The sequence below is a fragment of the Empidonax traillii genome, unplaced genomic scaffold (genome assembly GCF_003031625.1).
Source record: "Empidonax traillii isolate 1590-97213 ecotype Southwest subspecies unplaced genomic scaffold, ASM303162v1 scaffold789:size291746, whole genome shotgun sequence".
NCBI lineage: Eukaryota > Metazoa > Chordata > Aves > Passeriformes > Tyrannidae > Empidonax > Empidonax traillii.
In genome coordinates this window covers 243,742-260,178 of record NW_020955982.1, presented here as the reverse complement: position 1 = coordinate 260,178, position 16,437 = coordinate 243,742, and the positions used below count along the sequence as shown (strand labels likewise).

Here is a 16,437-nt window from a genome sequence, read left to right as displayed (position 1 = left end):
TTTAGGTTTCCACCTTAAATCTCAAATTTAAGCAGCCTAGGCAAATGCTGCATTTGCATTGAAACCTGGAAATTCTCAGTAGCATCAGTAACAAAGGAACATGCCTCAATGCCTTTAAATCTTAGATGCTAAAAACTTCCTATATGAATAGCAAAACACAAAGCAGTGTTCACCCAACAAACCAACATTTTAGGATGAAGGGATCAAAAAAACCCCTCTCAGGCCCTGAACCACCCAAAGTTTTCATTCCCTCTGCACTTCTCCCAGGTTACAGCACTGTTGTCTTAGCAAAGCACTGTAAAGCTCTTAGGAAGGATTCAGGTTAGGACCTTGGAAGTTTTCGTGCATTCATTTGATTTATACAAGATAATTTAAGGAATCCAAATTTATTGGATCCAAATTTACAGCTTGGGAAAATCAGGTCTTAAGGCAAAAATATCCTTTTTTTTTTTACAAACAGTTTCCAGACAGAGTCCAAAAAGATTAGCAAGGAATTTTGGAATTCCAGAGGAAAATGCAGTAAAACAAATGAAGGAGCTAATTTGCTCCATTTTTTCCCAGGAAGCATGGCTAACTATATTAATTCACTCCTCCTGCAGCAACTTTTTTCTTACACAGAAAATGACCATCAGAGCCCAACAAATCTTTCCAGTTTATAAATCCTACAGGCTGAAATGCTTTTCCAGCTTTCCTGTGACAGCAGACCAGTTCCTCAGCAAGGTTAGGTTGTGCTCTGGATGTCCAGGGGGCTATCAATTGATATTTGAACTGGCAAGAAAGGTACAATCAAATACCTTGAACCTTCATTATGAATTTTTTCAGGTTTTTAGCTGTAAGAAACTCACATGCTACTCAACATTGGTGATTTACTGGTTAGTCTACTTTGATTTAGGCCTGGACCAATAGAACTGATACTTCTTTATTTCCAGTTATTACTAATTCATATTGATAAATTTATGGGGTAACTGCTGCTATTTAACCCTCTCTCCACGGCTGGGGGCTCATTTAGTGCTGCACAAAGGGGTGCTCTGAAGAGCACTTGGATTTGAGGGTGGTCTGAACACCTGGGAAAGCCTTCTGCTCCCAACTCAAAATTAATATCAAGCTCAGATCTCAGTTTCTCAAAAATCAGCATTAACCACCATAAGACATAAAACCCACAGAGCAGTAACAGTGTTTGAAGGCCTTCAGCATTATTTTACACTCGGCAGGGCACAGTTGCCAGCTGAAAGTCCATCCTGGTTGGCAGGCTGGGATATCATCCAGATCTTACCTGGTGCTTTCACTGTAAGTGATTTATTCAGACAGTGCCAGGCAGAGCAGTGGTGACTCACTGGGCACGGGAAGGAGTGCTCTGAGGATGTGAGGGGTGGAAGGCAGGAATGTCAGTGTGCTGTGTGTGTGGATACTCGGTGGGACATGCAGGGAGCACGGGCAGTGCCCCAGTGATGCCTGGCCCTGCTCTGCACGCTGCTCCACCCCCACAGCTCTGCAGAGGGGCTGCAGGGCAGCACTCTGTGCTCCTCCCGTGCCACTCCGAGCCCCAGCTGTCCCCTGGAGGTGCAGGCTGTCCACATGCTCTGCACAGCTCTGCTGCAGTTGGTGCCAGCACAGCACTGCCTTTCCCAGAGCCAAACGCAGCCTCACGGCACGTCCCGAGTGTCCCAACTGGAAGGCTGTTGGAGCACCATCCCTACAACGTATCTCCAAATCCATGGAGTTTACACATGCATTCCAGTGACCTGCTTCACTTTAAGGAGGACTATATTTTCAGGTCAAGAAAGCTGTCTTAGATATAGTTTACTCTTGCATTTCTGTTCTTTGATGAACTACAAATGCAAAAGTGATTTTCTCAAAATTAAGTAGCCACAGAGTGGCAAACTCACTTTAACTTGTGAAATGTTTCTGGTTATTCCTTTATTATCAGATCATTCTAAAAAACATAGGAAACCAATAACTGAGTCATGGTGGCATTAGGAAAACCAATTTGGACATATGATTTGCCATTCCCAATAAAAATGGCTCAATTGCAACAACCTTCCAACAGCCATTCAAGATCTGCACGTGAGCTCTTGCATTTGGGGAAAAGCACTAAGTGAGGAATCAGGAAATGTAAAGCAAGACAAAGGGAAAAGAACTGATGAGAGAAATTCTCCTCATTACCACACCGTTGCTCTAGATTGGACACTGAATTCACAGCAGGGTGATGGATAACGCTGTCCCACTCTGCTCCTGGAGACCAAAGTACACGTGTGCTACACCACATGAATGCTACAAAAGGAATATGGGTTCAGTGGAGAGAAGAGAAAATGCTTTCCTTGAATATAATAACCATCTTAGTCCATTATAATTTATTCAGCAGGATAAGACTCCTCAGATGCAGCAGCTCATTTTCAGGAAGGTACAAAGGACTGGGGAGAAAATCCTCATTCGTTCGTGTAAATCGCTCTCAACATGAACTGAAATCATCTAAATTTTCCAAAACACACAGTATTTAGATTAATCCTGCTTCCTTCATGTACACCCCAACTCCCCCTGTTCCAAAACCCCCCAAGTGTGATACTCCCTTCTGCATTACCACAGCCTGTGTTACACTCAAAAGGCCATTTCGAAAGCCAAGGGTTTCCCCAGTTCTCCTGCAGCAGGAACGGGGGGCTCACAGACACCTCCAGACAGCAGCACCCCTGCTCTGAGTCAGAACACCTGGGGAGAAGAGACCCAGCACTGCCAACCCAGACAGGAGACACCTGCAGTGAGTTAAACACGTAGGAAAACGTGGCTGAAACTTGTCTGACATGTTAAAAGTTGTCTCAGACTCTCTCTGTATTAAGTTTTTAAGGGTGAGGCCTAACACAACTAACAGTAGTATTAACCCCCAACTACACACACTCCTGAGGCTCTCACATAACAAAACTCTGGATTCACAGGTAGGGTTTGTGCACCAAAGGCTGCACAGAAATACTGACACAGCTCTGAGAGCTGCCTTACATTGTACTTTCTAAAATGTAAGATTCAAAACACGGGCAAGAACAAAACCATCCACCTGCTCTGCTCTACTGTTGCCTTTGAAGGGCTGTTTCATGGTTCCAAAAGTTAAGCAATATTAAACATTGTAGCACTGGGGATCTTGATCAGCAGGAGCACACATTTGTGCTTCCCCTTTTTCCCCTCCTCAGTGTATTTTGAATTATTTCCTCTTTTCAGGTTTCATCATAAAAGATGCCAAGTTCACTTCTGCCTCCTCGTTTTCTCATTTTAGAACAAGGCTCACCCTGAACAGCAAATATTCCACAGGAAGATGTAATTTTACAGTTTTAACTCCAAAGTGAGTCTGATAGGTGCATGGGACAAATTCAATTTGGCATCAGATGAGACTGCAAGAAATGTGTCAGACTAAGGTTAATAAGTATTTCCTTAAGATTTTCCCTCAGGTTTATTTTAGAGAATTACACTAAAATAGCTTGCCCAACACTTCTCCACCCTAACCAAATAAAATTCTACTACTCAAAAACCAACAGCACCCTGTGCACAAATCATTCATTATACATGTATTTATCAATTAAATTCAAATATAACTTTGGCACAAAATACCACACCAGCAAAACAAACGCAGAGCTAAAACAACCAATGGCACCTACAAGAGTCTCTGGTACAGGAGATTAAAGACTGAGGCCTTACCAGTTGCTGTAGCAACTCCCTGCCAAGGAGAACACACAAGTGGCTTGGTGTTATTGCTACAACTGTCCAAAGGAATTGAGGTGCATTGCTTTGGAGTGACTTTGGAAACAAGCTGCCAAGTTCATCAAAGCACTGACTGACACTAGAGCTGGGCACTGGGAGAGGTGCAGCTCTCCTGTTCACACCAGATACACTGAACTGGCAGAACTTCATTTCCCTCCCACTCAGGGACACAGCGTTCCTTCCTGAGGTACAAAAGTACCCTCCAAACCCACCTCCAAGATAACATTTTGTAGCCCTTTACAGTCATCTCAAAATCCCGGATGAAAGTGACTCAAAATGCAACCACTCTCCCCTACTCTGAAATGAACCCGTTATCACTTCAAGGCTGCTCCCTAAGGCCCTGCCTTACACCTGGCTCAGATACTCCAAAACCAGCTGGGGACAGATCTTCCCACTGAGATCCCTCAAAGGGTTTGGGACACTGCCCACAACAGAATTCCAAAAGGCATTTCAGCAGGAAAAGCTACAGGAATTCGTACTAGGAAGAACGAGAGAAACTCTCTCCGTTTGAGATGAACCATCAGAACTCTGAGCAGGTACCTGAGAGCTCCCTGAACTCCCCAGAGCAGCTCAGTGCAGTCCCTGGAGAGGCTGCTCTGCCCTTCCAGAGGCAGGATGTGGCAGCCACTCACTCCATGCCCCTGCACACATGGCTTTCCAGCCCTACAGAAGTTCACCTCATGCTCCTAAGGCCTGTCCTTCACAGCAGACCAGCCATTCCCTACAGTCCTCCTCTAACTCCTGGATGTGCCCTTGCTGACTGCAAGCTCAGCAGCTGAGTCCCTGTGTCCAAACACTCTGGGGACATGAAGCAGTTAAAGCAAGAGACTGATTGTGCGGACAAACTCGTCTAAGCAGAAGCAGCAAGATACAGTACAGGGTGACATCTTACCTGAAACTTTGTTTCTGGGCTTCAGATCCACCAATCCAGAATGAAAGGGGATTCGAATGGGTTTTCCTTCTCAGACTTGTCTGTTAAAAGAGAGCAGCCAATCATCTTCAGCCTGGTGTATCTACTTCTTTCTTGAACGAAAGCCCAATTACTGCTAAAGCTGTTAGAGACAAGGCACTGACCAGCCCGGCACCGACTGCGTTAGTGGGGCGGCGGATTGGTGGATCTAAGACAGAGAAACGGATTTACCGACAGAAAATTGCTCCTTCCCCTACCCTGAATCACCCGAGGAACAAGCGCTTTGGGGCTACAGCTCACTTTGCAAAGATTAAAGAAGATGAGAAGGAACTCCAGTGCAAACAACAAAGCAAATACTAAAGCTCCAACCACCAGCTCACACCTCGCACAGCCGCTCCAGGAGCTGCCCCAAGGGCCCTGCCCAGCTCTGCAAACAGCCCCATGTGCTTCTCCTGATCTGCTACACACATGCTCTAAAGCACTGACTGCAGCGATTATTTCCCTGTTTCCAGACTCAAAATGACCTGACTTGCCTCACATATCTGCAGCACAAAGATGGAGCCATTATGACATTCCAGACCTGAACGACAGCACTGAATTCAGTGTATTTTCAGCTGCTTCTCTGGAAAACAACCCAGAACCAGGAGAGAGCAAGACACGGTCTGCCACTCTTGAGACTGAAAACGTCACCTCCTGCTAAGCAAGGAGATAAAAGGCCCCCAGCCAGTACTGTCAGCAGTACACTTTAGGTGACTCATTTAAAGCAGCTGGAACAGTAACCCCTGAGAGAAGATGGAGTCTGCAGAAAACTCACACTACACGTGTCGCAGAAAGCACATCCTACAGAGACCAAACCGTGAGCCTTTCAGAGAGATCTTCAAAAAGTCTGGGCCATGGCCTACAAAACTTCCCCTGCCAGCAGGCAGAAGCAGGAGCAAGGTTTTCTAGAACCAAATGCTGCCATATCCCCAGCCGAATGTGGCCTGGTCGTCTCTCACCCTCTGCCCTGCTCTCCAGCCCCTCCAGGGAGCTGAACCGAGTGTTCTCAGCCTCCACCACTGTGCTCCACATCTCAAGGCACCAGCAACTCAGAAGGGTAGGAGAAACTGCCACTGTTTCCAGCTGTACCAAGAAACTGCTCCAAGAGGACATGAGTGCCCCTGACTGCCCACAGCTTCCCAAAGAAAGGAGCATCTTCATCCTGGGCCAATTTCCTGCTTCTCTGCCACTGCTAAAGCCGTGGTAATTACAGGGCAGCATTCAAGGACAAAGCAGCACTGTAAGCCCAGTACCATGTCCAATGTATGTTTTTAAGGCTGCCAAGAAAAGTACTAAGATGTTAAGGCATATGAGTCAGAATTTTTTAAGAGCACAATACAGCTCAGCAGGAAGCCACCTATCAAAATTATATAAATGTACTGATTTGCTAACTCACTGCAGAGCCAGCAGTGTGTTGGAAGGAGAGGCATTTCTCCATGAAGGCAAACCTCACAATTATTTGCAAGTGTCACAGCACAGGTCTGATTTTGGTCTGGAGAAGGACTGGTGTGATGGAGACAGCCTGAATAACAAGTTTCCCTGGCCCGTCCTTCCCTGCCCCAAGAGATTCTCTATCAAATCCAAGTTGCAGCTCACTAAGTTTTTGCAAATTCTGAGTGTAGATTTTCAAAGAGCTGTAGGGAATTTTTGTTTGAAAACTCAAAATTGGCTTTGCTGAAAAGGCTGGAGATTTGAACACAGCCCCATCCTGCAAACCACCCTGAAATACAACCACACCCCTCTCAAAAAGGCAAACAGTGCACGTGTCAGAACTTCTGTACCAGAACTCCACATCCACAAACTCCTCAACAGAATGAAACTCGGACTGCAGCCCTGCAACTTGTACACTGAATATACACATATAAATATAGCTGTGATTCTCCTCCAAGTCAATGAGCCAACCAAAATGTTGTAGTGTCGCCACAGCAAGAAGCTGACCCACAAAAGCTTTTTTTTCCACCGTTTTTCCCAGAAAGCACATCAGTCCCTATTCCTATCAAGTAGGTCCCTACCAACATCTTACAAATTTCCAGCTGTACTCACACAAGAAACAGGCCTGGGAAGCTGAACTACTCTTTGATCCCAAATAAAACTGTTAATTTCCCGGAGTGCAAATACAAGGATGCGAGTCCTGCGGGGACCTGGATTAAGACAGCACCGAAGAAACAACATGCCTTCAAACGTTCCTGTTGTTAATTTAGCCTGCATGAGAAGCAAATTAAGTTTTCAAAAAGAGTCAGTGCTTTTTTGGTTATTAAAACACAAACAGCATTACGTTACTTTTGCATTATCTGGTCTCGGTCATGCATTGCTCATAGTGGGAAATGTGTGGACGGGGTACAGGATAGCGGAGGAGGCTGTCAGATGTCACACCACTGAGCTCATAAACACATCAATAAAGTGGGGAAGGAAGGGATTTTCCAGAAAAAGTGGATTTTCTGTGGATAATGATGACATAAAAATCAAACCAAGAAAGCACATTATGTAACAACATAAACAGTGGCACTCGTATAAAGAAGACATCGCCCAAGAAAAAAGCTGGAAGGAAAGGATTGTTACTAATCAACATTAGTTTAAACAACTCAGTAAATATTCTCATTTCCTTTCAATTTATTTTCTCCCTTGCGACAAAAAAACCCCTAGTCACGGAGCAGCCCTCTCATAACCACGGCCTCTTACTCTCTCCCACACATCATCCCTCTCACACTGGCACGTTTGCTGCAACATCCATTTCACTGTAGGGCCATCAGCAATCTCCCTTCACGTGCTGCTGCACAGGCACCAGAGCTGCCCAGGGCCAGGGAACTGGAAACGCCAAAGCAACAGAGACCCCCAAGTGCACAACAACGGCCCCCCACACCAGATACACACTGGTTACACGAGAGAAGGTGTTTCAGAAAACACAGGTGACATGAAGAGGTGCAGCCATCCCTCAAAGCACAGTGCTGGCCTCTCTGAGGGTACAGCCTGTCCTAAGACAGGTTGTTTTGCTGAGCTGCTGCTCACGACGCTCCTCAGCGACCCAAACTTTCCCCAGCGCTCCGAGCCCTGTATCCCAAGGGACACGGTGAGCCCCGTGTGATACACGGCCACGGCAGACACGTGGCAGCCAGGGTAGAGCTCCACGGCCTCGGGAGAGAGGGCAGCTGTGCACAGCCCGGCCTGCCTGCAGGGAGCGCATCCCGACCCTCACCCGGCTGGGCATCCCCACGCGCGGGGCAGGGCTCGGCCAGCACAGCCCCGGCTGCCGCTCCCGCACAGGAGCTGTGCCCGTGCCTGTGCTCCGGGGAGCTCTCTCTGCTGCACCTCCCCTGCCCGCGGGGGGCACAGCTGCAAACTTCACCGAGCTTACAAAATGCAACTGCATCCCGAGGTAAAAAAGCCTCGGAACCTCGAAAGAGACTGAAAAAGTGAGACTATGGCCAAACACCTGGGCTTACTCTGCTCAAGATACTGTAACTTTTCTATTAAGAAGCAAAAGCAATTTACTTCCAAATTTTTCTCTACAACTGGCACATCTGCAGCTTTCCTTCACCTGAATAAACTGATGGCTGCTGCCACCCTCATCACAAATCTCATGCTTCTGCATCTCCGTAGTCTCCTTCTTGCCTCTGCCATCCCATTTCCCCAATCAGTCTATTCATTCACCTAACCCTTCCCAACAGATGCAGCTTTCCACACTTCGTGTACTTCCCTCATTTCCTCCCCACTCTGCCAGCTCCAAATGCAGTTGCCGTGCTCTAATTCATGTTCTTAAGCTCTTCCTTCCCATTTTCTGCACGGCTGCCAAAGTCCCAGCAATCTCCTCTCTTTAGCTTCCCATCCCTCCTCTCGGAGGCACTCTGTGAAACGGGACTGTCACTGAGCCTGGCAGCAGCACAGACCTCACATCCCCTGCCCCCAGGGCTCACCCTAAGGCTGTGCCTTCCTAACACCCATCCAAGCACCACCTCTTCAGCTGTCTGCTCCAGCCCCCGCCTGCTAGAATGTCCCACACACAGCTCCCAGCTCTGCTCATCTGGCTGCTGAAGATCAGAGAAACGGTAACTGCAGAGCCAACACATCCTTACCCTGCTGAGGAAAGCACAACCAGGTTACACACAGGTTTACAAAAGCCTTACCAACTCTCAATCAACTCCCAGGCTTCAGTTAAGAACCAGTGACATTTCAGCCAGAATACCTCCTTTGTTTCAGCTGCAAAGATGATCACTGCCTGTATCTCCATCGCTACAAAAGTTCACTCTTTGAAGGATTCCTCCGAGAACATGTGGAAAAAAATTCTCACAAATACAACTGCCTGCTTGGCTTGCAATGACTGAGACAGGGGAAAAAAAAGCCAGACCACTATAGCCCTCCTGAGATATCCACAGCAGCTGTATTTCAGTTTCCAAACAGAATGGTGAGATTTATTTTGCACTGTAAAGCTTTAAATAGTTTGGGGGCACAACCATCTCCAGTTGCAGTAACCCAAGGAACTGACTTACAGCAGGAGCTGCTGCTGGCAAGGCAGGCCTGTGTGAAACACATCCTTCTGAAATTGGTACCCTCAGATTTGAAGACCTGCAGCTCCCATCAAAGCCACGAGAAACAGACAGATTTCTGGCAAGATACTCGATTGTAGTTCTTCATTTATTATTTACAGAGGTACTTAAACACTTTTATGAGAGCCAGAGACATTCTAGCCACTGAAGGCAGTGTGTTAGGAAGACTGTTCTCCACACGTGGAACTTCAGGATACAAATGCTAACGCCGTGTGAACAAGTGCTTGTCCCTTCCATCGCTAGGCACGGCCCTCCCATAACCCTTCCCTGCTCCTGCCACGAGCACCGCTGTGCTGGATCTGAACTGCCAGCACGGGGACCTGTGTCTGACAGCAGCACAGGCACCAGGGGCACAGTGAAACACAGATGGGAGAACTTTCACACAGCAGCCACGGCCCAGAGGGCTCTGCTGGGTACCAGAGCCTGCCAGCAACAGATTTGTTTCCTTGTACTATCGACATCTTATGCTGGACACAGTTTGCCCCATAAACGCCTAACTTTTTAACCTGTATTAAAAAAACCTTCTTTGTCATATTTACGTACTCTTTTACAACCACTTTCATATAAACTAAGCAGCTAATTACCCCCTGCTTTGAAAGCTGCTGCTGAAACTGAGGTATGGTGCAGGGAAGCTTCCTGAGAAAATGAGGAACACAAGGCTTTTAGCAGGTATCAAAGGCAAATCCCAGGGCTGATGTGACTGAACACCACAGATTCTACACACAACTCAGACTCTGGAGGTAACAAAACCTATTTCACAAAGCATTGTTAGTACTTCACCTCAAGAAAGAAAAAGGGTTGGTTCTTTAAAAGAGCTGAAAGGTCACAGTTACCTAATTTCACTGAGAAAACCAAACCCGGGGAAGAAAGTGCCCTTTCAATGGCTCTGGCTGGCCCCCCATCTGTTCTGGATTACTTCCTCACTCCCCACTTCCCAGCGGCTCCCACACAGCCCTTCCCTGAGCCCGTCCTGAGGCCGGAGGTGACTAAGCCAGACCCAACCCCTGCACACCCCAGTGAGCCCCAGGAAACCTGGGAGCCTCCCCAAACCACCTCTGCAGGCACCAGCAGCTCAGCTGGACAGGCAAATGAAGCCATGGAATGGATCACTCAATCACTGCTCATCCCTGGAGACGACTGACGACAGGATACAGAACTGGCACCAGGCACAGGAAGCCCTCAGCTGTCCTAAGGGATACGGTGACTTGGGAACACTCACTAAAACTTCACGCAGCAAAGCAAAGTGGTCACTCTGAAACCTTGAAATATTTCACTTAGATTCCAGCTTTAAAAATAGAAGAGTGTTACCTCCATGACTGATTTTCCTTTAAATAAATGCAAATGATCTATCCAGGGAAGGCAGACTCGAGGGCTAGAAGGGCAATTAACATGTTGACACATCATCTTTAATTGTTTCTCGGCCCCTCAGAACCCGGTTCCGTTCGCTCCTCGGAACTTTCACATCACACATTTGCTTCTCTATTTACTACAGATTCCTCCTGGCACTGTAGGGGAGTAATGGAGCACCCAGAGAGCACCAATCTGCATCAGAGAGGCATAAAACATCCTGCTTTTAGTGACCCAGAACAAGGAGCAGCGCTGCCCTCGGTCTGCCAGGCTGCCATGAGCCCCAAGCCCCAGGTTTTGGGATGCTTCCCACCCGGCTTCCCATTCCACACAGAAATCCCTGATGGGAAACTCAGCCCAAACAGCTTCTGCTCTGGGGATTTAAACAAATCTCCTGGAGAATCTCACCTTCCACACCACACGAGAAGGCAAAACCTCCACGCCTTCGTTTAGGGATGATTTCCAATGGTTTTAGTGGAACATTTCCACTCAAACACAAGAGTTTCTGTGCAAGCCCTCACTAAGGTCAACGTGAAATTCAGCTACCAACTACATTTTGCAGAGTACCATTTCCTGCGAGAAACTACAGAACTGTTCATCTTATTAAAATTTTTTACATATATTCATTTCTTGTGAAAGAGAGAAAAATTTGTTTCTTAAACCTCCTCCTACATAATGAAACTCTTACTAACCCCACACACATTTGCATGGATCAGCATATTTTCCAGCTCCAGCTGTGAATGGAGGGTACAACAATTAACAGCAAAAGTTCCATTTGCTTCCTCCTGCTACAACCTGGCCCCAAACAGGAGAGATTAAAACACGAGAGCACTTACAAAACAAGAAGGAAGAAAGCAGAGGGAGCCAAACCTTGTAGGCCCAAACGCTATTTGAGCACCTCACACAACCCCCCGCAGAGGGGTGTCTGTGACCCACAGCTCCAGGGAGGGGAAAAAGCCACCAGAAGTCACTTTTCCCCTCGGGAATTTCACAGGCATTGTCCTGGAGGAGCCTGGTCCTGTGAGGGACCCCAGAGAGCAGCCCCAGCCTTGCGCTCGCTGCTGCAGGGCACTGATGGCTCTGCTGACCCCCGGGGACCCACAAGGGCCAGGGCTCCCCAGGAACAGCTTTTAAGCCCTTGGCCTCAGCAATCAGTAAAAATAACGACAGAAACACCAAGGTTTTTTAGGTTTCCCCTTTATCTATGTTCGTTTTGCTTTTTGAGGCCAGGGAACAAGTTTAAAGAAAGTTCGGATTTTCCAGATCAGGTAATTTAGCAAGAATTTGGCCAAAAAACCCATTTAATGTCTCCACTGAACCCAGCTCACCTTCAGAGTGCCTTAACAGCAGATTACTTGCATTCTGCCCCTCAGTTCTGGAGAACCGCATGGAAACTCGTGTGTGAGACCAAATTATGCCGAGCACAAAAAGCAGTTACGCTCGTGACAAATAAATTAGGAGATATTTACCGATTATTATTCTCTCCCAGCTCCTAAGTGAATTTAATTCATGCCTGAAGGCAGCAAAACGAGGGGCCCCTAATATTTGACTGAAGAGACCTAATTTCCTTCTATTAAAGCAAAACCATCTCTTTGCACCGCTGCCATCAGAGCGCCTCTGCACTACGGGGAATTTAGCGGCGTGAGCGTTAATTGGGAGTCCAACCCGCACGCAATTAGGTGATTCCGTGTGCTCGGCGGGGGCTCCGGTGGGGCGCGGGGGCCGGGGGGGCCCGGCCCGGGGTGCGGGGGCGGTGGGACCGAACCCCCCTCCCCGGGGCGTTCCGCTGCGGGCCCGTGCGGCGCCCCCGGCCCGGCGCGGCCCCCGCGGGGTTAATTGTTGTTAGCGATTCACCCGCGGGGAGCCCCGGGGGGAGCGCGGCCCCGGCTCGGCCCCCTCAGAGCGGCGGGGCGGGACCCGCGGGGCCTGGGGCGAGCGGGGCGCGGGGGGGGTGACTCACCATGAGCTCGATGGTCTTGTCCTCGATGACCGAGTCGGGCTCCATCGCGGCGGTGGCGCTGCCCTGCCCGGCCCTGCCCAGCCCAGCCCTGCCCGGCCCGGCCCCGCTCGGCCCAGCCCGGCCCGGCCCCGCCGCCGCCCCGCGCCCGCCAGGCCCGCTCGGCCCGCCCGCCCCCGCCGCGCGCACGCGCACGACACGGCGCACGCGCGCCGCGCCGGGCCGGGCCGCGACGTCACGGAGCGCGCGGGGAGCGGAGGGGGGCGGGGCGCGCGCGCGCGCGGGGGTTGACGGGAACAGCCCCTCAGAGCCCGCGGGGGGGGGAGCGGCGGGAACGGGAACGGCCCGAACCTCAGGGAGCGATAGGAACGGGAACGGCCCGAGCCCGGGGGAGCGATAGGAACGGGAACGGGAACGGCCCGAACCTCAGGGAGCGATAGGAACGGGAACGGCCCGAACCTGGGGGAGCGATAGGAACGGGAACGGCCCGGCTCCCTCAGGGAGCGGCGGTACCGACACAGGCGGGGCTGTCCCGGCCCCCTCGGAGCGGCCGGGCCCGAGCGCGGCTCTCGGTGCCCCTGCCGTGTCCCCGAGCGGCCCTGCGGGGCTGTGGGTGCCCCTGCCGTGTCCCCGAGCGGCCCTGCGGGGCTGTGGGTGCCCCTGCCGTGTTCCCGAGCGGGGCTGTGGGGCCGGGCGGGAGCGCAGGGTGTGGGGTGTGTCTGTGTGAGGGGCCGCCCTGCGGTTTGTGCTCAAAACCGGGAATCGAAAGCGCTGGGAAAACGGCTTTGAGAACCCGCGTGTGCTCGCCGCGAGTTCCTGGCACAGGCTGCCCAGAGCAGCTTTGGCTGCCCCTGGATCCCTGGAAGTGTCCAAGGCCAGGTTGGACGGGGCTTGGAGCAACCTGGGCTGGTGGAAGTGTCCCTGCCCGTGGCAGGGAGTGGGAATGAATGTAAGGTCCCTTCCAACCCAAACCGATCTGGGATTCCGTGATGCTCCCTCTGCTTCACCCTGTCCTGCTCCACTGCCCTCCCACCTGCCGTGGCAAATTCACGGATTTAAATAGATGACGCTTTCCTGTTCTCAATAAATTAATTCTATCCCGGGCAGTTTGAGTATCCCACTACAGAAGCAGAACTGGCTGGATTTCATTTTCCTGCTCTGCACCCACACCAACACAGGGAGGCTGAAATCTTCCAGCGGCCGGTCCTGGGAGAATCCTTCCCTCGCTCCGGACTGTGCCCAGGGAGGTGGCTCTGGGATCCTTCTGGCTCTCCCAGAGAGGGAATCGCCCTCTTGGTGCCAACCTGAGGGCTGTGCCCACCTGATTAACACCGATAAAGCCCTGGAGGGAGGACAACGGAGCTTCAGGGGGTGGGGAAGCCTCGGCAGCGTCACAGCCCCAGCGGTACCGGGCTGTGTGAAGGGTCGTGTTTTCGTGAACAGTAGACCTTGGGTGGGTTTGTAGCTGTCCCTGTGAGGTGTCCGAGCAGCTCTGCCCCAGTTCTGTTTTCAGCAGAGCTGGGAATGAGCCGCTGAGCCCAGAACGCCTGTTACAAACCCCCGAGATGCAACACAGGATGATACCTTGGGAAACAAGACACCTCCCCCTCGGAGTTCCTGCACAGCCCACGGTGTGACGGGGAGGAGGTGCCACCACCTGGGACTCGGGTGGAAATATGGAGAAGGAATTGTTGGCTGTGAGGGTGGGCAGGCCCTGGCACAGGTTGCCCAGAGCAGCTGTGGCTGCCCCTGGATCCCTGGAAGTGTCCAAGGCCAGGTTGGACGGGGCTTGGAGCACCCTGGGCTGGTGGAAGGTGTCCCTGCCCAGGGCAGGGGGTGGGACTGGATGGGTTTTGAGGTCCCTTCCAACCCAGATCAGTCTGGGATTCTGTGATCTCCCGAATCACGAGCTGGTTCTGCAAACTGTGCTGTCTATTTAATAACCAATGTTATTTAAAGAGCCCCAACCTCAGCTGGCATTGCTGGCTCAGATTGTCCTGTCTGTACCTTCAAGCAGGATGCCTGACATGGGATTATTTACCCCAGTCCCACTGACAGCAGGCACAGTATCCAGAAATAACCAACGGGCCTTGCCAGGGAACACCTCCCGTGCAGGTGAGATGGACACAGGGTGGGGTACAAAAGCCTGTAAAGGAGATGTGCCATATTTGCAAGGAGACATGGAAACACCTGGCTCAGGTGGTGGCATTTCCATCTACTTAACCTCAGGCTTTGGCAAGGAGCAGCTTTTTCAGCCTTCGGGGTCTGTATCCTGCAGGCAAACTGCAGTGCCCCCATTGCAAGGAGCACCAGGAGCCAGGGCAAGATGGGAGACACTTGGGGGCTTTGGGGACCAAGGACACACAGGCTGCCAGCAGATGACACAGCAGGGACCAAATGCAGCAGCAGGCATTGGAATTTGGAATCCAAACTGTCCTAACAGCAGCATGGTGTGACAGCACAGCACTGGGCTTGCCATGGGAACGGACCCAGAGCTTCCTGCTAAGCGTTTTTTAACGTTACCTGTTTGAATCTCTGCCAAATGGTAGAGAGATGGACAAATGGGAAAGGTGCAGAGTCCTGTCTTATTGACAGCACACCTGCCTCCCAGGACACTGGTGTCAGCAGAAATGCCTTGAATCCGTTCAAAATTGCATAGGACAATGCTTGTCATGAGCTCTAAACCCTTTTTGTAGCATTGAAAAGGAAAAGCAGGAGCTGCAAGTCTCCCCCCTCTCCCCCAGCAAACAACTGCTGCTGCTCCAAGTCTGGGGGTGAAACTTTGATGTACCCCAAAAGCAGCCCCATTTACATTCTCCTTGACAAAGCCAACACCAAACATGCCACTGCCCCAAAGTCCCTCTGAGCGGGGCCATAAAGTGCCTGTGTCAGCCTGGGCTGTGTGAGCACTGTGACCTTCAGTGGACAACACTCTATTTCCAGGTGAAAAAACATCCAAGGGCTTTTCCTGGGCACCTGAGCTGAATCCCTTCCACCTTCACATCACGGCCTGGAATGAAGGACTTGCAGGTCAAATCACTCCCGTTGTGTAACTCCCCTCAGCCAGCTCACTGAGGTGTCACCGAGACTGAGATGGGACAAAATCCAACCTCTTCTGCTCTCCCTGTAATCAGACGTTCACTCTGGACATCACCCAAGGCACCAGAGGTTTGTTTGTGACACCAAAGTAAAAAATCAGCATGTCCCAGTCTAAATATACACAGAATTGAGATTTGCTGACCAGCACAACGCTCTTGGTGCTTTCCAAAGTACTGCTGTACAGCCAGGCTGGTGTCCTGACCATGGAAAGGATTGCCAGGGCATAGGAAATGAGGAAAACACGAAAAAAAGACAAAAAAATGGATAAAAAAGGGGGGAAAAAAATCTTCCATTCATTTGCAGAAAGAGTAAATCCGTGTCTTATTCTGGCAGCTGATGCATCGCACCGATGGATGGTGCAGCAGCCCTGGCTCTCGCTCTGTGGCAGGAGATGTCAGCTGGAACTGGAGTTCCTGTAATCTGCTTGTAACAGTGACAAAAACAATCCCTATGATATGAGAGAAAGAGAAAAATGTTGAAATTAATTAAGGAAAGCATTATAAAAAAAATCAAACGTTTTGGCTTTAGCGTGGAACGCCAGGAAAAGCAAGAGAAGGGATATTGATCCCTGTGTCTGTAAATTCAAATTGTTTCTGAGCAACTCATGAGTGACATATCCAAGACCTGCTAAGATGGATGAAAAACTAGGTTTTTGATAATTTTTTCTAAGATACAAACTCACTGAGAGTCAGCCATGTGAGGAGCAGCTGAGGGGGGGCTCAGCCTGGAGAAAAGGAGGCTCAGGGGGGACCTTCTGGCTCTGCAATCCCTGCCAGGAGGGGGGAGCCGGCGGGGGTCGGGCT

General features: G+C 50.3%; 1 protein-coding gene across 1 annotated transcript in view; it reads right to left on the bottom strand.

Annotated features, from left to right (window-relative positions):
* LOC114066658 (F-box/WD repeat-containing protein 11-like) overlaps positions 1 to 12,640 on the bottom strand; it is a gene marked incomplete at its 3' end in the record, with an annotated part of 38,423 nt that extends 25,783 nt beyond the window's left edge. The window contains exon 1 of the mRNA XM_027901491.1: positions 12,539 to 12,640. Within this exon, the coding sequence (XP_027757292.1) occupies positions 12,539 to 12,583 (45 nt within the window). The remainder of the gene's footprint in view (positions 1 to 12,538) is intronic.
* Positions 12,641 to 16,437: the final 3,797 nt, after the last annotated feature.